Source organism: Carcharhinus amblyrhynchos, chromosome 1 (genome assembly GCF_965287045.1).
Source record: "Carcharhinus amblyrhynchos chromosome 1, sCarAmb.v2.hapA, whole genome shotgun sequence".
NCBI classification, from domain to species: domain Eukaryota; kingdom Metazoa; phylum Chordata; class Chondrichthyes; order Carcharhiniformes; family Carcharhinidae; genus Carcharhinus; species Carcharhinus amblyrhynchos.
In genome coordinates, this window is record NC_137324.1 from 40,543,608 (window position 1) to 40,567,154 (window position 23,547).

The 23,547-nt window shown below is 45.4% G+C and overlaps 1 protein-coding gene across 1 annotated transcript in view; it reads left to right on the top strand.

Annotated features, from left to right (window-relative positions):
* The window catches only part of nol6 (nucleolar protein 6 (RNA-associated)), a 110,644-nt gene that overhangs the window by 58,341 nt on the left and 28,756 nt on the right, over positions 1-23,547 (top strand). Inside the window, exons 17-21 of the mRNA XM_080214038.1 lie at positions 5,298-5,415; positions 13,214-13,368; positions 14,944-15,107; positions 20,465-20,617; positions 22,060-22,157. Coding sequence (XP_080070164.1) covers positions 5,298-5,415; positions 13,214-13,368; positions 14,944-15,107; positions 20,465-20,617; positions 22,060-22,157 — 688 coding nt within the window. The remainder of the gene's footprint in view (positions 1-5,297; positions 5,416-13,213; positions 13,369-14,943; positions 15,108-20,464; positions 20,618-22,059; positions 22,158-23,547) is intronic.

The following is a 23,547-nucleotide window of genomic DNA, read 5'->3' on the forward strand; positions in this document are numbered from 1 at the left end:
TGCACAGTTGCTGTCCGCAAGATCAGCCCTGTAAGTCCCACTCTGCTGCCTTTTCCTTGTGGCCTGGCAGTTGTTTCCTCTTTGGGTGTGTATCCAGTTTCCTTTGAAAGCCATGATTATGTCTGCGCCCAGTACATGCACAGGCAGTGCTTACCACATCCTGGCCATATGCTGCATTAAACCGGTTTTCCCCATGTTGCTGTTGCTGCCAGCATCAGTCACTCAAAATCAGCATTCGCTGATTCTCGACTGTTCTGCAAATAGGGACACCTTCTCCCTGTTTACAATGTCCAGAACCTTTATAATTTTAGAAACCTCTCCCAAACCTCCTCTCCGCCTTCTCTTCCCGAAGAAGAATCGGTGCCGGAGTGGTTAGCATTGTTGTGTTACAGACCAGGGATCCAGGTTCGATTCCCGGCTTGGGTCACTGTGTGGAGTTTGCACATTCTTCCTGTGTCTGCATGGGTTTCCTTCGGGTGCTTCTGTTTCCCCCCCGCAGTCCGAAAAACGTGCTGGTTAGGTGCCTTGCTAAATTGCCAGAGTGTGGTGACTAGGGGATTTTCACAGTGCATTGCAGTGTTAATGAAAGCCTACTTGTGACTAATAAACAAACTTAAAAGAATCCCAGCATTGTAAATCTATTCTTATAACTGAAGAAGCATCATTCCTTTTGAAACATTCCAGGTGATGGTGCAGAGATAGCAAAATATGGAAATTGGTTCAAAAGTCACCACTCTGGCTTTGTATTAAGATGGTGCAGTTTTGGGTATAATAGAAGGTCCTCAGTTTGACCCCTGCTCAGTGCTGAGTTACCCAATCACAGCTGGGGAAATTGGAAGATGATGTCATTGCTGTTGTTGCTTCTTTGTGAGAAACAGGAGCTGGAGTAGTTCTGACCTGGGAGCCTTCTCTATCATTCAGTATGATCACCTTCTATTGCTACGTCACCTTGTCACACTATCCCCACATCCCTTGGTATCCAAAAAGCTGTTGACTACTGTCTTGGATATACGCAGTGAATGAGTATCCTTGGTTCTCTGGGGTGAAGAATTCTTAGACTAAAGAAATTTACCTTCTCTCAATCTTGAACGGCTAACCCCTTATTCTGAAACTGCGGCCTATGTCTCGGCACCACAGTGGGGCAGGGAAATGTCAGTTGGGGTTCTGTATGTGGCCATTGTTTTTACTGCAAGCTGTGTATATGAGGATGTTTTCTGAGTACAGGAGTTTGACACATCCAAACAATTTACAGCACTCAGTGCCTTGTGCTGTTCATTCAGCTGTTCATTCTTTATGTGACATAGGTGTGCACTGTGGCACAGTGGTTAGCACTGCTGCCTCACAGCACCAAGGATCCAGGTTCAATTCCCAGCTTGGGTCACAGTCTGTGTGGAGTTTGCACATTCTTCCTGTGTCAGTGTGGGTTTCCTCCGGGTACTCCGGTTTCCTCCCACAGTCTGAAAGACATACTGGTTTGGTGCATTCACCCGAGGCAGGCACCGGACTGTGGTGACCCAAGGAATTTCACAGTAACTTCATTGCAGTGTTAACGTAAGTCTTACTTATGACTAATAAATAAACCTCAACTTTAAATTTTTAAATTGTCACCACCAATTCCTTCATTTGTCCACTTCTACAAAAGGATTTTGCAGCCACTGACATCAGTCCTGAGGTAACTGAGGCGCAGCCAAGTAACCCGTGCTTTGCTGGCCCCTCTCGTTCAGTACACAACTTGTCTGTACATGTGCGAACCAGTCAGTTGGGGGTTACGATCTAGGATCTGGACATCACACTGTCAGGCCCTACTGAGCCTGTCAATCCTTGGCCAATGTTAGATTCAACCTTTGGACACCCAGAGACTGGAGAGTGAAAAATGCCTAAACTGGATCAACTTGGTGGCAGCCATTACTATCAGAAGCCTGGGTCCTTAGCTAGGACCAGTGTTGACCATCATCTCGGTCAGTGTTGAAGATCTTTCAGCCACCCAGCAACATTTGGCCAAGATGCGTGAGAAACATCTGTGACATCCATCACCAACAAGAATCACAATGGGGAGAGACAAGCCAAGGATACAGGAGTATATCGTGCAGAGGGATTCCACGTGTTTTCTTTCACATGGAGGGCTGCTGTTGCTCTGAACTTGTATCGCGGGTATTCTCTCAGGAGAGTAGAGACTGATCTGAGGATTTCTCAACCGAATTCCTAGGAAATAAAGTTTTATTTTGCATGTGTACGTGTAATAAATTACTGGGCCTGGTTTTATAAAACAAAAATCCGGATTACTACTACTGACTGCAATGAAGATGAACGTTCCAGAGAATTGCAGTAATTCATTATCTGTTCAGGATCACGTGTTTGTGCACATTAGCTGGAAAAACATTTTAAATGACTCCCGTCTGCAGCTGAACATTCACCCCAGCAGGGGGCACTCTGGCAATGTATTCCTTCTCCTGAATCTATGGAATTTTCCCAGGAAGTTTTTATGTTCCTGCATTTTTTTTAACTACTGCATATTCAAAGCTTAAACACAGAACTTTTGACTTCCTTGAGTTTTTGCGCTGCTATGTTTCTACCTGTTGAATTAACGCAGCAGATTGTTCCAAAACCTGAAATAAAATGAGACCTAGTTTAGCTGTTTTTTTTTGATGATCAAAGAACAGTTCAAATTTTTAATTCCTTCTGCTTCACTGTAAATGTTTACTTATGTATTGAGGTGTTTGTAAACATTTGATAAAGTACTATACACAGAGTGTAACTTCTGTTTCTGTGTGTAATGACAGACTGACACGGTGGCACAGTGGTTAGCACAGCTGCCTCACCGCGCCAGGGATCTGGGTTCGATTCCCAGCTTGGGTCACTGTCTGTGCAGAGTTTGCACATCCTCCCTGTGTCTATGTGGGTTTCCTCCAGAAGCTCCGGTTTCCTCCCAAAGCCCAAAGACTGTTTGGTGCATCGGCCATACTAAATTCTTCCTCGGTATACTCAAACAGGCGCTGGAGTGTGGTGACCAGGGGATTTTACACAGTAACTTCATTGCAATGATAACATAAGCCTACTTGTGACTAATAAACAAATAAACTTTAAAGCCACGTTATTGCACCTGAACGATGTTTTTTTTACAAATATCATAAATGTAAAATGTTAACTAAAGATGCCAAGTATTTATCAGCAATTACATGCCACCCTCACAAAAAAGTAACCTTGCTTCCATTTCTCTAGTTGAAGCTTAACTGCTGAGTTGTAACAAAAATATTTAGTGTAATCTGAGTGCAGCTGACTGGGGACTCTCCATTTGAGTTCTTTCACCTACTGGAATTTTTATTTTCAGTTATCTGACAGCAGGGTGGTTTGAAGCAAATGACCCAAGTCCCAACCCATGATGATCCAGTGTGCTGTGCCTCTGCATTGTCCAAAAGGATGTTTCTTGAGCCAGTGTTTATTCAGGGAGTGACAAGATGGCTGATTGTAATTAATCCACATATTGAGACTTGGCGCAAGCACATTCACACAGCAAGGAAAGCCAAATTGAAGAGGGTGTCAGCGAAGGCCTCGTTGCTGTCATTGTGTTAAGTAAAACCTGCAGCTGGCTGGCAATAGATTACCTATGTCAGTATTTAATTGAAGATGATATGCGCCATAGGGAGACCAGGGAAGCAGAGATAGTCAGAGATAAACAGTGGTGTTGTGGTAATGTCTGTTTATTAACCCCTATTAATGACTATCCATCCCGAGGCCCCAGCTAATAAATAAAGCTTCGTGGATGTGGGTTCAAATCTCCCCATGGCAGTTGGTGGCATTTAAAATCAATTAATGAGTAATCTCAGTAACAGTAATTATTGATTGTCGGAAAACCATGAAACCATTGTTGATTGTTGGAAAAATCCATCTGGTTCACTAGTGTGCTTTAGGGAAGGAAACTGCTGTCCTTACTTGTTCTGGCCTACTTGTGACTCCAGAGCCACAGCAATGTGGTTGACTCCTAACTGGCTGAGAAAGCCGTCCAAGGGAAATTATCAAAGGACAACGTACATTGGCTTTGTCAGCAATGCCTATATCTGACAAGTCATTTTTGAAAGCACCCTGATAATAAATTACTTACAGACATTGTTACTGAAACTGTTCTCTGGTACCACATTCCCTGCATTTTTAATTTCTCGTAATTGCATTCTAATAATTTGGCTAAAAGGGTTTGCATGTTACGGCTGTGTGAAAGGTAAAAGTGATGATCTCAGAAAACAAGTGGCAGATTTGCTAGTGGGACATTGAAGAATAAAAACAGAAATGCACCGACTCCGAGGGATCGACAGCTGCCCGGTTCAAACATGTTTGGGAATTATTCTCAGAATTAATCGTCAACAGGCGTAATTTCATAATGAGTATTATTATTCTCGATTAATCCTTTACTCTTGTCTGTCTGTTTTCTTTCTGTCTGTGTGCTTGTTCTTTAGTAGAACATGTGTGTGCACGCGTTGTTGGTGCTGTCTACCCAGCTGCTTAAAATCACGCCTGATTTGCGTGCTTGCCAACTGGGGCGGCACATTGGTTAGCACTGCTGCTTCACAGCACCAGGGACCTGGGTTCAATTCCTGGCTTGGGTCACTGTGAGGAGTTTGCATGTTCTCCCCGTGTCTGCGTGGGTTTCTGTCTGGGTGCTTCGGTTTCCTCCCACAGGCGAAGATATGCAGGTTAGATGGATTGTCCTTCCTCATTGTACCTGAACAGGCACCGCAGGGTGGCAGCTAGGTGATTTTCACAGTAACTTCATTGCAGTGTTAATGTAAGCATACCTGTGAGATATTAATAAATAAGCTAAACTAATAAGGGGAAGTATCGAACTGGCAGGTCAAAAGCTGATGTGTACCCCTGCCATCAGCTAGTGGGGTCAAAGTTATAAGTACCATATTTAAATGCCAGTTGGATGCACACATCTCGCTGTTTCCAACCCACTGTCTCCAGGAGACTTACAGTTGTCTGCTGCCCACAAGAAGATGGTGCGGAACCCTGTTTCACCCATCAGGCCCTTGAGGCGTTGATCAGAGGGTGCACCAGTGTGTACTGTATCCCAGGGATGGGCCAAGGAGAAACCGTAGTGTTGTATTGGGGGGACCAGGACAGGTTGTTGGTGATCTGGGCACTTAAAAACTTGAAGCTCACAACCCTTTCTACTTCTCCCACTTCAGTTTAGGTCCGGCTAAGGTCAGGCACAGCATCTACCTGCGTGCATTAACTTTTAATCTATAGATTTTTCTATCAGCTATCAGTGATTCCTTTTGAAATTTGGTCTCTTTCTTTTATAGGTTTTTCCACCAGTGCCAGCGAATCTAGATAGCAGTTTTTATGTGAATGTTAAGAACAGCAAATGTCTGCTGCCTGTCAATGGCAAGCCAAGCCCTGTATATGTCCCAGCATTGAAAGGTAAAGAGGTTAAGAAAAATTGTCTTTCTTTCATCTGAAAGGTTTTTGGGTGTCTTATTGATCTGCTTGGATTGAAATTCATGGCTGCTAACAATGACGAGATTTCCGAATCCCACTGCAGTGAATGGAGACTTGGCAGGATGCCAAATTCTCTGACCTCGCTACAGTGGGGGTGTGTCATGAATGTCCGGTAAGATCGCGCCAAATTCATTCTTTTGTGACAATCACCTTCTGTGAAGTTTAAGAAGCTGCTTTTGTTTGTTATCAGACTTACAACGTGAGAGAGGGAGAATAATTTATTTTACACTTGTACAGTACATCAAAGTACATACATCTGTGCATTCTGTCCTTGGATGGAGATGCTGGGTGTTGAACCTTAATCCCAGGTGTGAAAAGTCCATTTTTCCTGAGATCACAACAAGGCAGCTAAATGGAACACTTCCATCCAGTGGGAGCTACCAGGACCAGCCCTGTCTTCCAGACTCGAAACATGCTGCTGTTGCTGCTCTATTCAATATACCTGCAGAATCAGCAATATCACTGCTAAAACATAGAAGATTTATAGCACAAAGGAGACCGTTCGGCTGGAAGGTCGAGGCATCATTTTTAAGCTAAAAACTAACAAAAGTCATGTTATAAACAGGAAAGCAGAAAGAGGGTGTATAATTCCAAAAGAGAAAATGTTGGAAAATCTCAGCAGGTTTGGCAGCATCTGTAAGGAGAAAAAAGAGCTCACGTTTCTTGTCCAGGTGACTCTTTGTCAAAGCTAAAAGGCATAGAAACTGGACGATATTTATACTGTGGGGTGAGAGAATTAAGAACATAAGAAATAGGAGCAGGAGTAGGCCATCTAGCCCTTCGAGCCTGCCCCGCCATTCAATAAGATCATGGCTGATCTGTCGTGGCTCAGTTCCACTTTCCCGCCCTCTCCCCATAACCCTTAATCCCCTCTCTTATCAAAAACCCATCAACCCGCGTCTTAAAAATATTTAGCGAGGCAGCCTCCACCACTTCAACAGGCAGAGAATTCCAGAGATTCACCACCCTTTTGAGTGAAGAAGTTCCTCCTCCACTCCGTTCTAAACCGCCCCCCCTTTATCCTGAGGCTGTGCCCCCTAGTCCTACTGTCTTTTTTGAGCGGGAAGAGTCTCTCCACCTCTATCCTATCCATCCCATTCATCATCTTATACGTCTCAATGAGATCTCCCCTCATTCCTCTAAACTCTAACGAGTACAAGCCTAGTTTATTCAGCCTCTCCTCATAGCTCAACCCCCTCAACTCCGGTATCAGCCTAGTAAACGTCCTCTGCACTCCCTCCAAGGCCAAAATATCTTTGCGCAGGTGCGGTGCCCAAAACTGCACACAGTACTCCAGCTGCAGCCTCACCAATGCCCTATACAGCTGCAGCAAGACCTCCCTACTTTTATATTCAATCCCCCTCGCTATGAAGGCCAGCATCCCATTCGCCTTCCTGACCACATGCTGCACCTGCAAGCTGGGTTTTTGCGACTCATGCACAAGGACCCCGAGGTCCGTCTGCACCGTTGCCTGCTGCAGTTTTTCGCCCCGTAAGTAATAGTCCTTCCTACCATTATTCCTACCAAAGTGGACCACCTCACACTTGCCAACATTAAATTCCATTTGCCATTTCCTGGTCCATTCGCCCAGCCTATCTAGATCCTTCTGCAGACTCTCCACACCCTCCGCACAATTTGCTGTTCCCCCAATCTTGGTGTCATCAGCAAATTTAGACACCCTACACTCGGTTCCCTCCTCCAGATCATCTATATAAATGGTAAAAAGCTGAGGCCCCAGCACCGACCCCTGGGGCACTCCACTAGTCACCATCCGCCAATCCGAATAGCACCCGTTGACCCCCACTCTCTGCCTCCTATTTGACAACCAATCCTCTATCCACGCTAATACCCTACCCCCAACTCCATGTCCCTCGACCTTCTGCAATAACCTCTTGTGAGGTACTTTGTCAAACGCCTTCTGAAAATCTAGAAAGACCACATCCACCGGCTCTCCTCTATCCACCGCCCTAGACACATCCTCATAGAACTCCAGTAAATTTGTCAGACACGACTTCCCTTTAATGAAACCGTGCTGCGTCTGCTCTATCAAGCAATTCCCTTCAAGATGCCTCGCAATTTCCTCCTTAATGACGGATTCTAACATTTTACCTACCACAGACGTTAAACTAACCGGCCTATAATTCCCTGCCTTTTGCCTGGCACCCTTCTTAAACAACGGCGTAACATTAGCCGTTTTCCAATCATCCGGCACTTCCCCGGAATCCAGCGACGTCTGGAAAATAACCACCATGGCATCCACTATCACCTCCGCCGTTTCTTTCAGAACCCTCGGATGCATTCCATCCGGTCCTGGGGACTTGTCCACAATCAGCCCCTCCAGTCTGTCGAGCACCGCCTCTCTAGTAACAGTAATGTCATTAAGACCGTCCAGTCCTACCACCTTTCCATCGCTAACACCTGGCAAATTATTCACGTCCTCCTCCGTGAAGACAGAGACAAAAAAGTTATTCAATACCTTAGCCATATCCCCATCCCCTACCACTAGGTCCCCTTTATCATCCTCTAAAGGACCAACGTTCACCCTAGCCAGCCTCTTCCTTTTTATATATTTATAAAAACTCTTGCTATCCTTTTTTATATTAAGCGCTAGCCCAGCTTCATAGTTTCTCCTACCCTTCTTTATCAACTTCTTTGTCAATCTTTGTTGACATTTAAACCTCTCCCAATCCTCTTCTCGCCCACTACTCTTAGCTACTCTAAATTCCTCCGCTTTTAATTTAACACTTTCCTTCACCTCCTTCGTTATCCACGGCTTATTACCTCTCCTCCTACGGTCCTTTTTGACCATCGGAATAAATTTCCGCTGAGCACCAAGAAAGATCTCCTTAAAGATCCTCCACTGCTCCTCAGCAGACCCTCCCTCCAACGCGCTCCCCCAGTCAACATTCGCCAATTCTTCTCTCATCCTACTGTACTCCCCTCTATTCAAACAAAATACGCGTGTCTGGGAACCCACTTTCTCCTCCTCCATCTGCACCAGAAACTCCACCATACAATGATCACTCTCCCCAAGAGGATCCTTCACCGCAAGGTCCCTAATTCTACCCGCCTCATTACATAGCACGAGATCCAAGATAGCTCGCTCCCTCGTCGGCTCCAACACGCACTGTTCCAGGAAACTATCCCGGCAGCATTCCAAGAACTCCTCCTCGAGCCCACCGCGTCCAACATGGGTCGACCAATCAATATGCAGATTGAAATCCCCCATAACTACGGCCGTCCCATTCCTGCACGCCACACTTATTTGCGCGTTAACAGCCCACCCCATCTCCAGATCATTATTCGGGGGCCTATAGACGACACCCACCAGCGTCTTCCTCCCTTTGCTGTTCCTAATCTCCACCCACAACGATTCCACCCTCTGCTCCTTGGCTCCAATATCATCCCTTACCACCTTGATGCTATCCTTAATCAGCAGAGCTACGCCCCCCCCTTTTCCCTCCTGCCTATCCTTCCTAAACACTTGATAGCCCTGTACATTCAGCTCCCAGTCCCTGTCACCTTGCAGCCACGTCTCTGTAACGGCCACCAGATCGTATCCATTTGTGTCAATCTGCGCCACCAGCTCATCCACTTTATTCCGAATGCTTCGTGCATTCAGATAAAGCGCTTTCATCCCAGCCTTCACCTGGACCCTATTTGCCGTAACGCCACCAACCATACTCACGCCCCCTACTCCCTCTATTATTGGGACATCCTCGGCCTCTTCCCTTACCTGTACCCTATCCTTAACTTTAGACCTCGTAACGTCACCTACCCTCGCACCCTCCCCCCCCAATTAGTTTAAAGCCCTGTCTACAGTCCTCTTTACTCGATTTGCCAGCACTCTGGTCCCAGCACGGTTCAGACCAACCCCATCCCGCCCGAACAGGTCCCACCTACCCCAATACTGGTGCCAATGCCCCATAAATTCAAACCCATTCCTCCCACACCAATCCCTGAGCCACCCATTCACTTCCTTAATCCTATCAACCCTACGCCCGTCTGCACTTGGTTCAGGCAGTAGCCCAGAGATGACCACCTTGTCGGTTCTACTTTTTAATTCCATTCCCAGCTTTTCATACTCCCTCCCCAGATCCTCAGTCCGCATTTTGCCTACGTCGCCGGCACCCACATGTACCACAACGACCGGATTCTCACCCTCCCACTCCAGGTTCCTCTGCAGCCCAGCTGCGACATCCCGGACCCGAGCACCTGGCAGACAACACACCCTTCTGTGCACTTTGTCATTGTGACAAAGGACAGTGTCAATACCCTTCACCCCACTATCCCCAATTACAACTACGCTCCTTTTCAGCTGGAGTACTGTGTGCAGTTTTGGTCGCCGCACTTACGCAAGGATATTTTGGCCTTGGAGGGAGTGCAGAGGAGGTTTACTAGGCTGATGCCGGAGTTGAGGGGGTTGAGCTATGAGGAGAGGCTGAATAAACTAGGCTTGTACTCGTTAGAGTTTAGAAGAATGAGGGGAGATCTCATTGAGACATATAAGATGATGAATGGGATGGATAGGATAGAGGTGGAGAGACTCTTCCCGCTCAAAAAAGACAGTAGGACTAGGGGGCACAGCCTCAAGATAAAGGGGAGGCGGTTTAGAACGGAGTTGAGGAGGAACTTCTTCACTCAAAGGTTGGTGAATCTCTGGAATTCTCTGCCCGTTGAAGTGGTGGAGGCTGCCTCGCTAAATATTTTTTAAGATGCAGGTTGATGGGTTTTTGATAAGCGAGGGGATTAAGGGTTATGGGGAGAGGGCGGGAATGTGGAACTGAGCCACGACAGATCAGCCATGATCTTATTGAATGGCAGGGCAGGCTCGAAGGGCTAGATGGCCTACTCCTGCTCCTATTTCTTATGTTCTTATGTTCCCCTTCTTTTTGCCTATGTCCTGCTGCATCACTGTACCGTGTGCAGTTTGCTCACCAACCTCACCTCCCTCATTCTCATCCACACTGGAAGCAAGAACCTCAAACCTGTTATGCAGCTTGAGAGGCTGAGGCCTCCGCTCCCCACCCTCCTTCCTCCTCTCCCCACTCTCCTTCCTCCACTCCCCACCCCCCTTCCTCCTCCCAGCAGCCCCCTCTTGTCCCTGACCCTTAGAGTTAGCCCGTCTAGGGGGGGTGGATGTCACTTGCACCCCATTGACAATGGCACCCTCTCTCCCCCTGATGAGCCTCAGTGTCTGTAGCTCAGAGGCCAGCTCATCTACCTTGAGCTGGAGCTCCTCCAGCAACCTGCACTTACTGCAGACATGGTCACTGGGATGAACCCTGGGGTCCACCAGTTCCCACATCATACAGAAACCACACGTCACATGCCCCTCCATTATTCACTGTAGTAGCTTTGAAAAAATTTTTTTTTTTCCTTGTTTTTCAAACGAACTCACCTGGCCTTTTTTCTCCTAAGCCCTTTTTGATATTAAGCCCTAATAGCTCACTCTACTTCCCTCTCACTCCACTGCCCGCTGTCTACACCAGGCCTCCTTTTAAACCTGGCGCTGATTTAAAGCTGTTGGCCCACAACTCCCTTCTAACCACTCCCTCAGAATTCTTAAAGCAGTAAATACAATAAATAAATGCTTTAAACAGTTCTACAAAGAACAAAGTGCTTTAAACTTATTTTAAACAGGTTTTTAACAGGTAAAATCTTAGCTCTCTCTCTGCTCCTTCACTCGTCTGCTCATAGTCACCAAAGCAAGGGGAAAAGCTGCTAATGGCAGTCCATTGAGGGAATAGAAGGTGTGGAAGGCCAAACAGCAGAGAAGCTGACATTGGAGGGTTAGCTGTAACAGATGAAGATGTGGCGGAGGTTTGTTTTCCCCCCCCCTTACAGATGCTGCCAGATCTGCTGAGATCTCCCAGCATTTCCTCTTTTGGTTTCAGATTCCAGCATCCACAGTAATTTGCTTTTATTTTTATGGGAGGGGGGTATGTAATAGTTTCTCTATTGAGTAGGGTGTTACACATTCAAGTCCGCTGTAAATAATTCTCAGGTTCATTGGTGTCAGCCGGCATCTCCACATCATTGGTGTCAGTCACCCCTCCAAGTGGTCCGATCGGCACAGTAATGTAACCCTGGGGTGAAAGCCCCACCTTGTGATTTGAACCGAATGTTTGTTTCTTCTCTACATGCACTTCTTTGTCTCCACAGGCCTACCTACCAGCTAAACACTTGGCCAACCTTGGTCAGAAACTAATAATCAGTTGCTTTATTTCATACCACGTGAACGTCCCAAACATCACTTGTCATCAAACTTCACTGATTCCACTCCACTTTGCTTGCTTTGCATGAGCAGACATAAACTTTCCACCATATTACTTTGTGTGCAAGCACTAGTTGTAAAAATTTGACCTTCAGCCCAGGATTGATCTTCAGTCAGTTGTCCGTTATTCTTTCTCAAGTCAGCCTGTTTTCAGTGCAACTTTCAATCGAGCTTCTTTTTGAATTAATTCAATGGGAAATGAGCTTTTCTGGCTGGGTCAGCATTTATTGCCCATTCTTGATCACCCCTTGAACTGAGTGGCTTGCTAGGTCATTCAGTTGTCAGCCACACAGCTGTGGATCTGGAGCCAGACCAGGTAAGGATGTTAGTGTACCAGGGCAGTACAGTGGCACAGTGGTTCGCACTGCTGCCTCACTGCACCAGGGGCCTAGGTTTGATTCCTGGCTTGGGTCACTGTCTGTGTAGAGTATGCATGTTCTCCCCATGTCTGCATGGGTTTGCTTCAGGTGCTCCTGTTTCCTCCCACAGTCCAAAAATGTGTGGGTTAGGTTGATTGGCCCTTAGTGTCAGGGGGACGAGCAGGGTAAATACATGGGGCTAGGTGAGATTGTGGTCGGTGCAGCCTCGATGGGCTGAATGGTGTCTCTGCTCTATACAGATTCTGAGTTTTAGTTTTTGTGACAATGGTTTTATGACCATCATTGGACTTTTAATTCCAGATTTTTATTGATTTCAATTTTCACCATCTTCCACGGTGGGATTTGAACACAGGTCTCCAGACCATTACCCTGGGTCTTTGGATTACTATTAGTAACAATACCAGTGACAATACCACTACACCACCACTGACGTACCTTCCTCAGGAGCAGTATCAAGTACCCTAATTTAGCATTCAACTGCAGACTTGAGTTGAGTGGGATTGTCAGGAAAGCAGGAAGTGAGAACTTCTACTGAAATATTATGCAACTTTTCTTTGACCAATATTGGTTCAGACACCTAAGCTGAACTCTAGCCAAATTGCTCAGCCCTGTATTTTGTTTGTTGAGAGCTGGGTTTAATCTTAATTGTGATATTTTGAATGTGTAACACACCCAAGATCTCTCCATTGAGCCATAGTCAGAATTCCCAAAAGGTTTAAATATTTATAGAGAGATTATGGAACATGTTCTCAAATTAGCACGTATTTTAAATAGCTAACTTTTTAAGCTAATGAATACCAATGAATTGGGAGGTTTTGAGACAAGCGCAAATAATGGATTTTATGTAATAACTCTGTGATATGAAATGTGATGCAGTACATCTCCAAGTATATTAAGGTTTCTGTGCTTTGTGTGAATCTGACTGCAGTGTGATTGTACCTTTGGCCTCTTGTATGCTGTGTTGCTGTTGAGAATTCCCCAAGATATTTGCTCACAGATGCTGCTTCAGTGTTGAGTTATCCCTCAGAATTTTGTGTAACGCAGAATGTTCTTTGTCACTTAGTAATTTGTCACATGGAAGGGAGTGGGAAATGGCCTCAAACCAAAGAAGCTATTCAACGTGTCAAAGCAGCGTTTCACATACGCTTGGCTGATCTCCTGCACCAACAGCATCAACTCACCACCCAGCCGTCAACCACTCACGTGGATGTGTATAAGGTAGGCCAAAATGTAATTGCCAAACGTAAACCTGTATCGTTCCAGACCTGAGTGTTGAACTGTTTTTAATTAATTCGCCAATGTTGGCAAACTGCATTGCTAAAACAAAATGAAAGAGGCTTGGTGTCAAAACTGAAGTTGATTTCTTATTGTCACATTGGGATGCAATGAAATGTATTGTTTCTTGCACACTATAAAGACAAAACATGCGGTTTATAGAGTTCACAGGGGAGAAGGAAAGGAGAGGGTTCAGAATGTAATGTTACAGTCCTAGAGTTAAAGTTGAATTTTAAGACCATAGAATGAGAATTAGAGGCTATGTTGGGGACAGCTGGCAAGAAATGGTCAGGCTGCAGCACCACCTCAAATCTAAATACAGCTCTTTGTCCAAAATCAGAAAGTACTGGTTTGCTATTGAAAGTGAAAGTTAAGATTTCTTTTGTCAGTTAATTTAACAGTGGAGGGATGTGGGAAAGTGTTGGTACAAGTGAATATTCTTAGCTGCTGCTTGTCCAAGACTTGAGTATTTTCATTTCTTAGCCAGTAACTGGACACCTGTGATGGCGAGGTGGATGAAGGAATCTCAACCTTTTCAGAAGAGACTAACTGCAATTTTGTTTTGAAATCATCCCTTGACATCCTTGACCAACAGCTGTTCCACATGAGAGCTTTATTGCTTAACATGGAGAGGTTGGATAAACTCGGTTTGTACTCACTGGAACAATGGAGATTGAGGCGGCGACCTGATGGAGGTTTACAAGATTGAGTGGTACGGATAGTCAGATGCTCTTTCCTTGGGTAGAAAAGTCAAGTATTGGGAGACATAGGTTTAAGGTGTGTGGAGAAAGGTTTAGTGGAGATGTGTGAGGCAAGTTTTTTTACACAGGGTGGTGAATGTCTGGAGTGCACTGCCCTGGGAGGTGGTGAGAGAAGGTGTGATAGCGGCATTTAAGGGGCAACTCGATGAATACATGAATAAGATGGGAATGGAAGGATACGGACTCCGTTAGTCCATCAGTTTTAGTTTAGGCAGACATCACGATTAGCACAGGCTTGGAGGGCCAAAGGGTCTGTTCCTGTGCTGTATATTCTTTATCTTTAACACCTAGGGCGCTATCGATGCGCACTGGAAAGTGGAAAAAAACTACCCTGACAGAACTGTGCATTGTCTCTTTTCCAACTTGTCAAAAGCTTTTGGGGGCGGGGGGGGGGGAGGAATGCGGGGGGAACAGCCATTCTTTGGTTCATTACTCAGGGTGATGCAGCCCAACCATTGTTGACCTGCCAGGTTAAAATTTAAACAAAAGCTTGGCAATTAACTGTTCCCTGGTGCATTCTCCATGGCAGCTTCTCTACTGCCTGCCAAGTAATCAGCACTTCACTTCTCATGCCCTGTAAATTGTTGTTCTCTTTACGGTTAGTATTCTTTTGAACCTGTTCTGATGGGTGCAAGATGAAAAGCTTTGACAGCCTGTTTTTTCAGCAATATGTCAGATGTCCACAAGTAGTTAACGACTAAGAACAGAGCGAAGCCACTACCTCAGATTATTTAAAGTTATTTCTGTTTCTTCTTAGGATGGTTATGTTTTTCGAGTTCAAGTGGGATATCATAGAGAGCCTCTGATCCTAAAGGAAATCCAGACACCAGATGGTATGTTGAAGTATCGGGACACTGAAGAGTCCTTGCAGCTAGAATTGGAAACTGTCCATCTACCTTATCTAACAAGCACTCTGCATGGGTAAGAGACATGTCCTGTAATAAAATTGCCTAATCTATTTATCCAAACTTAAATGTCTCAATTTGTCTGAAATGGAAATTAAGTAAAATCAGCAAGTGCTGAAAACAGTCATCAGGTTTGGCAGCAACAGTGGAGAGAGAAACCAAGTTAACATTTTGAGTCGAGTAGGACTCTTCAGAACTGAAGGGAAGTGGAACTGTAACCAAAAGTTCAAGTTTATTTATTAGTCACAAGTAGGCTTACATTCATGCTGCAATGAAGTTACTGTGAAAATCCCCAGTCGCCGCATTCTGGCACCTGTTTGGGTGCACTGAGGGAGAATTTAGCTTGGTCAAGTCACCTAACTGGCACACCTTTGGACTGTGGGAAGAAACCGGAGCATCTGGAGGAAACCCATGCAGACATGAGGAGAATGTGCAAACTCCACACAGACAGTGACCCAAATTGGGAATCGAACCCGGGTCCCTGGTGCTGTGAGGCAACAGTGCTAACCACTGTGCCACCATGCTGTCCTGTCAAAGCTTTGACAAAGGGTCATCTGGACTCAAAACATCAGCTCTTTTCTTTCCTTACAGATGCTGCCAGACTTGGTGAAATTTTCCAGCATTTTCTGTTTTGCTTTCAGATTCCAGCATCTGCAGTAATTTGCTTTTGTACAGAGGTAGAACCGTGTGTTTAATGCTATGCAGAGGGGAGAGTGATGGGGGAAGCGAAGAACAAATGGGAAGGTCTGGTGTAGGATAGAGTGATTAATTAACAAAGATGTCATGGAAGAAAAGGCAAAGGCAGTGGTAATAGTTATAGCAAAACATTGGTGTCCAACGTGAGTGTTAATGGCTGAATAATGAACAGCTCTGCCTGAAAGCAGTAATATGAAAACAAGATGCAGACTGGCACTTGGAGGAGGGGATGGGGTGGGGAATCAAAATGGAAGACTGGGTTCAAGGTCTGAAGTTCTTGCATTCAGTGTCTGGAAGGCTGTAAAGTGCTTAATCGGAAAATAAGGACTGTTTATGCTGAACTTCACTGGAAGAGTGCTGCAGACCGAGGACAGAGATGTCAGTGTGAGAACAAGCTGGTGAATTAAAATAGCAAGCCATGAGAAGGTTGGGACCATGTTTGAAGACTGAGTGGAGGCGTCCCGCAAAGCAGTTACCCAGTCTGCATTTGGTCTCCTGGATATGGAAGAGACCCCATTGTGATTTTGGTTTGATTTATATTATCACATGTATTAACATACAGTGAAAAGTATTGTTTCTTGTGTGGTATACATACAAATCATACTGTTCAAAGAGAAGGAAAGGAGGGAATGCAGGATGTAGTGTTACAGTCATAGCTAGGATGTAGAGAAAAAGCAACTTACTGCAAGGTAGGTCCATTCAAAAGTTTGATGGCAGCAGGGAAGAAGCTGTTATTGTAATGATTGATACATATCCTCAGATTTTTGTAGGGGAGGAGGAAAACCAAGAACAAAGAACAACCCAGCACAGGAAACAGGCCCTTTGGCCCAACGAGCCCATGCCGCCATCTTAACAAAGCATTTTCCTACACCTACCTTGCCCCGTGTGTATGTGAATGGTACCCCTATTGTAACCAGATTCAGGGGAGAATAGTGTAGGGTCAATTTGGTATGCCAATCAGCCTAAAAGCACATCTTTGGGGTGTGGTAGGAAACCGGAGCGCCCGGAGGAAACCCACGCAACCACAGGGAGAATGCGCAAACTCCCACAGACACTGGCCCAAATCCATGTATCTGCACAGCTAGCAGTGATAGTCACTGAGCTGTTGTGGTGCCCGTCTGCTGGTCCAGGATTAAGCACACACAACGACACAAAGTACTAGGCCACTCTCGAAACTTTCAAGAGCAGCCCACGCACGACCCACCGTGTGCATGCCCCTCGTTTGACAACGAGGTGGACTGACACACCTGCGGATTAAAAGAGACAAAACATTAACATGTAGCATTACATTTCCAGTGTCGTCCCGAGGCTCTGACACTTTTTAAAACTGTCACCTATAACCCTCCATCCCTGTGTCACTCGTGCCTATCTAAGTAAACCTTAAACAAGTCCAGCGTGCCTGCCTCAACCACCTTACTTGGTAGCGCATTCCATACCCCCACGACCCTCTGTGTGAAAAACATCCCTCTAGTATCTATATTATACTTCTCCCCCCCTCACCCTTAGCTCGTGACCCCTTGTGATATTTGCCTCCAATCTAGGAAAAAGCCTGCCACTGTTGACTATCTATACCTTTCATTATTTTATACACCTCTATCAGATCCCCCTTAATCTTCGTCTTTCTAAGGAGAAAAGCCCCAGTTTACCCAATCTTTCCTCATATCCCAGTCCTTCCATACCAGGCAGCATCCTGGTAAACCTCCTCTGCACTCTCTCCAGGGTCTCCACGTCCTTCCGGTAGTAAGGTGACCAGAACTGGACGCAGTATTCCAAATGCGGCCTAACCAACGTTCTGTACAACTGAAGCATTAGACGACAGCTCTTATACTCTATATCCCTTCCTATAAAGGCTAGCATTCCATAAGCTTTCTTCGCAACCTTCTCCACCTGGGTTGCCACCTTCAGAGACTTGTGCACTTGCATTCCCAAGTCCCTCTGCATTTCTATACTCTTAATTGGTCTACTTTTTATCATGTAACTCCTCCCTGCATTATTCCTTCCAAAATGCATCACCTCGCATTTGTTAGGATTAAATGCCGTCTGCCATCTATCTGCTCAGCATACTAGCCTATCTATATCCTGCTGTGTCACCTGACAATCTTCCTCACTATCCTGCCATCTGTGTCATCTGCAAATTTGCTGATCACGCCACGTACACCCTCTTCCAAGTCGTTTATATATATTATGAAGAGAAGAGGTCCCAGTACTGAGCCCTGCGGCACACCACTGGTGACAGACCTCCAGCTTGAAAAGGACCCTTCCACTACTACTCTCTGTCTCCTGTTGCCTAGCCAGTTTGCAATCCATCTAGATACCTGTCCCTGTATCCCGTGTGCCTTAACCTTTTCTACCAGCCTACCGTGAGGGACTTTGTCAAATGCCTTACTGAAATCCATATAGATGACATCAACGGCTCTCCCATCGTCAACCGTTTTTGTCACCTCCTCAAAAAATTCTACCAGATTCGTAAGGCAAGTCCTCCCCTGAACAAAGCCATGTTGCGTACCCCTAATCAGATCGCAACGCTCCAAATACTTATACATCCTACCCCTAAGAATTTTTTCCAATAATTTTCCTACCACCGATGTCAAACTCACCGGCCTATAATTACCCGGGTTATCCCTACTGCCCTTTTTAAACAACGGTACCACGTTCGCTATCCTCCAGTCCTCTGGGACCTCACCTGTGTCCAAAGAAGAGACAAAGATTTGCATCAGAGGCCCAGCAATTTCCTCTCTCGCCTCCCTAAGCAGTCTGGGATAAATACCATCAGGCCCCGGAGCTTTATCAGTTTTAATGCTACCTAAAAACCCTAACACTTCCTCCCTCGTAATGGATATCTCCTTCAACTGATGTACAGCTCCCTCCAAGACATTACAAGACACCAAGCCCCCCTCCTTTGACAATACTGACACAAAGTATTCATTCAGGATCTCCCCCATTCCCTCAGACTCAATGCATAGTTCCCCTCCTTTGTCCCTAAGAGGACCTATTTTTCCTCTAACCACCCTCTTGTTCCTAACATAAGAGTAAAATGCCTTTGGATTTTCCTTAATCCTATCAGCCAAAGCCATTTCATGCCCCCTTTTCGCCCTTCTAACTCCCCTTTTAAGCTCCCTCCTGCTCTCTCTATATTCCTCCAGCGCTCTCTCCATTCCCAGTTGTTTAGACCTAACATATGCGCTCTCTTCTTCCTGACCAAGTCCTCAATATCCCCTGTAATCCACAGCTCTCTGATCCTGCCTTTCCCATCCTTCCTCTTTACCGGCACATGTCTTTCCTGCAACATTATCAGTTTGCCCTTGAAAGCCTCCCACTTGCCAACCGTGGACTTGCCCGCTAACAACCCCTCCCAATCAGTATCCTTCAGCTCTTTCCTAATCCGGCTATAGCTCGCCTTCCCCCAGTTCAGCACCCTCACCTTCGGACGGCACTCATCCTTTTCCATTTTTATCCTGAAGTAGACAGACTTGTGGTCACTGTTAGCCACATGTTCGCCTACCTCAACCTCAACCACCTGCCCCGGCTCATTACCCAAAACTAAATCCAGTATAGCCCCTTCCCTAGTCGGGCTAGTTACGTACTGCTCCAAGGACCCTTCCAGCACACATTTTACAAATCCCTCCCCATTCGTACCCCCAGCTCTAAGCACCTTCCAATCCAGTCCAGGAAGATTAAAGTCACCCACTACAACCACCCTATTCTTTCTGCACCTATCTAAAATATCTCTACAAATGCCTTCCTCCACTGCCCTTGGGCTGTTGGGTGGCCTATAGTACACCCCTAGCATAGTAATCTCTCCATTCCTATTCCTCAAATCCACCCACAGCGACTCAATCCCTAACTCTTCCATTTTGTCCTCCCTCTGCACGGCTGTGATGTGCTCCTTAACTAACAACGCCACCCCACCACCTCTCTTCAACCCTCCCCGTCACACCTAAAACACTTATACCCAGGAATATTCAGCTTCCAGTCCTGCCTTTCCTTTAACCACGTCTCTGTCACTGCCACCACATCCAAATTCCTCACGAACATCAAGGCCCTAAACTCATCCGTTTTACCCGTTACACTCCTCGCATTGAAACAGACGCAATCCAACCCTCCAGGCCCACTCGGATCTCATTTCCCCGGATAATTTTCCTTTCAACCAAACCTACCCTGTCACCCACCTCGCTCCCGATCCCAGTCCCCAACGAGCTATCAGTCTCATCCCCACCCTCGCTCCCTATTAGTTTAAACCCTGCCGAACCAGGGCAGTTCGTTGGTGATCTGGACACCTAAAAACTTATGAACAATGTATAGTAAGTTAAGTTGAAAGGGGTACAAGTACATTGCTGCTTTACCTGGAAGGAGTGTTTGCGACCTTGTATAGTGAGGAAAGAGGTGGTTAAGGGGCAGGTGTTACACCTCCTCCGATTTGTATGGGAAGGGAATGAGGTATTTGGGGTGACAGAGGAACGTGCCAGGGTGTTGAGGTTTGTTCAGAATGCTGGGAGTAGAGGGGAAGATGTGCTGGTGGCATCATGCTGGAAGTGGCAAATGTGGTGGAGGATGTGGAGACTGCTAGACTCCCACAGATGTTGCATGAGAGACTGTCGCCCTTATCTGGTAACATGCATTTAAACATCTTTACTGTTCACTATTTTAAAATTCATTACTAAACTTATTGCCTTCTAGGCTTCAACAGCAGCATTCTACCTACGGTGGAACATGCCGACTTGCCAAGCGTTGGATCAGCGCTCAGTTACTCAGTAATGATATTGGTGAGGAGAGTATTGATCTGGTTGCAGCCTACCTCTTCACACAGCCTGCACCTTATTCACCTCCTGCGTAAGGACCTATTTATGTTTTATTTGAGGAGTTGGGAGAAGTAGTCTTGTACCTGTATTTATTAAAACCCTGAAGCAACTGCGTTTTACCATGTCAAGCGCTGTAAACAAGTTCACTGTCCTTGCATGTTTGGTTATATTTTTTTGGCAAGCCTTTTCTTGGTTTTGATCCACCAAACACAATTTTCTGATTTATCCTGGAGCAGTGTGAGGCAATAGCAGCCTATTTGTGCTTCTGAGTAATTTTAGAAATATATTTTTGTGAGTTTTGACAGTATTCTGGTTATTGGTTATGTAATAATGATATTGGTAAAATTTAATAATGGTTTTACTTCTGTGGAGTAATTTATGTGCTTAAACCTGCCAGGCCCATTACTAATGCCACAGTTTGTGGCCTCCCTGATGCTTTGGGCAGACAGGGTCCCCGAGTCTTGCGTTCGTGTTGTAACCTCCATCTGAAGAAAGGAATTGAAAGAAAGGATACCTTTTCAAAAGGTTCCACGCCACTATATTAATATTTTAACACTTGCTGCAAACAGCTGAGCTGTGGGCAGTTTGGTCTCTTTGCTCAAGGAAGGATAGTTTTGCATTAAAGAAGGCGCAATGAAGATTCACTAGGATGATTCCTGGGATGACAGGGATTGAATGGACTGGGCTGATATTCTGCAGAGTTTAGAAGAGTGAGAAGTGATCTCATTACAATGTCTAAAAGCCTTGGTGGGCTTGACAGAGCAGATGGTGAGAGACTGGTTGGAAAGTACAGAACTCTGTATTGGGTCATTGTCTCAGTGTATAGGGGTCAACCAATTAATTCAGAATTTCTTCACTTACAGGGTCTTGAATCTATGGTTAGAGAATCCTTAACAATTCCAAAGAGTTGCAGATAGTCAGTCGCTGAAAACTGTAATTGATCTGTTTTGAACACCAAAGGAATCAAGAGAGAGATTGGGATAAGGCTGGAAAGTGAAATTGAGGTTGAGGATGAGTCGTGGGCAGCACAGTGGCACAATGATTAGCACTTCTGCCTCAGAGCGCAGAGCCTTGGGTAACTGTGGAGTTTGCATGTCGTCGCCATGACTATGTGAGCTTCCTCTAGGTGCCTCAGTTTCCTTCAACATACCAAAGATTGGCCAAACTAAATTGCCCTTTGTGTCCAAAGCTGTGTAGGTTCAGAGGATTAACCATGGTAAATGCATGGGGGACGGGGGGAATGCTCTTTCAGAGAGTTGGTGCAGACTTAACAGGCTGAATGGCCTCCTGCACTGTAGGAATTCTATGGATTCTGTTGTTTTATTGAGCAATGAGGAGGCCTGAGGGAGTTCTGAAACTTGCACTGCAGCAACTTTCTAAGGTCTAATCCTGCTCCTATTATCTCCTTAATAGTCTGGCTAATAATGAAATTTTGATTTTTTTTTTCCTTCTGGATCTTCTGTTGCTTAATAGTTCTCAACAAACGGGCTTCCTTCGCTTTCTGAATTTGTTATCTACGTTTGATTGGAAGAACAACCCACTAATTGTAAATCTGAATGGTGACATTAAAGGTGAGATCACTTGCTGTTTTTCGTCACTACTGATCTACGTTACAGATGAAACAAAACAGACCATTGTAAACTGGAAATGAACAATCCAGATTGAAATGTGCAGCAGAAACCTGCAAAAATTCTCAGTTAAACTTTCAAAGCACTGACTTGCTCTAAGAAAGCCTCAGTTGACATTTTACCGTTTTGGTGTATATTTAGTAGAGGAAAGCTTCTATCGCCCTGGAGTTTATAGCCATTTCCTCTTCCCTCCAACCCGTTTTGTTGAGCTCCAATACTCCCATCCTGATGTGAAGGATTTACACTTCAGGATTGTGGGTGGGAGAGCCAGCATTTTTTTAAGTGTTTAGGCGATGGCCTGGTGGTATTAATGTTAGCTGATTAATCCAGAAACTCAGCTACCATTCTGGTACATATAGAACATAGAACATAGAACACTACAGCACAAACAGGCCCTTCAGCCCACGAGTTGCGCCGATCACATCAACACCTACCTATAACCCCCAATCCCGTAAAACCCCATATACTCATCCAGAAGTCTTTTAAAAGACCCCAGCGAGTTCGCCTCCACCACCACTGATGGCAGCCGATTCCACTCACTCACCACCCTCTGAGTGAAAAACTTACCCCTAACATCACTTCTGTACTTTCCTCCCCGCACCTTAAATCTGTGTCCTCTCGTAGCGACCATTTCAACCCGGGGAAATAGCCTCTGAGAATCCACCCTATCCATTCCTCTCAACATTTTATAAACCTCTATCAGGTCACCCCTCAACCTTCGTCTCTCCAGGGAAAAGAGACCCAGCTCCCTCAACCTAACTTCATAAGGCATGCCTCCCAGTCCAGGCAACATCCTTGTAAATCTCCTCTGTACCCTGGTGACCTGCATTCGAATCCTGCCACGACAGATGGTGGAATTTGAATTCAATAAATATTATCTGGAATTATGGATCTACTGATGACAATGAAACCATTGTCGATTGTCAGGAAAAACCTATCTGGTTCACTAATGTCCTTTAGGGAAGGAAATCTGCTGTGCTAACCTGGTCTGGCCTACTTGTGACTCCAGAACCACAGTGATGTGGTTGATTCTCAACTGCCCTCGGGCAACCAGGGATGGGCAATAAATGCTGGCCAGCCAGTGATGCCCATGTCCCACGAATGAATAAAAGGTATCAAAGATACCTTCGTGAGATTTGACAGTATTCTGGTTATTGGTTATATAATAATGCTATTGGTAAAATTTAATCACAGTTTTACTTCTGTGAACTAATTCATACACTTAAATCTGCCAGGCCAATTACTAATGCCTCAATTTGTAGTCTGTTTGTATCCTACAAAGGTTTTTGAAAAAGAACTGACCTTAGCGATTCTCTTGTTTAATTATTGTGCT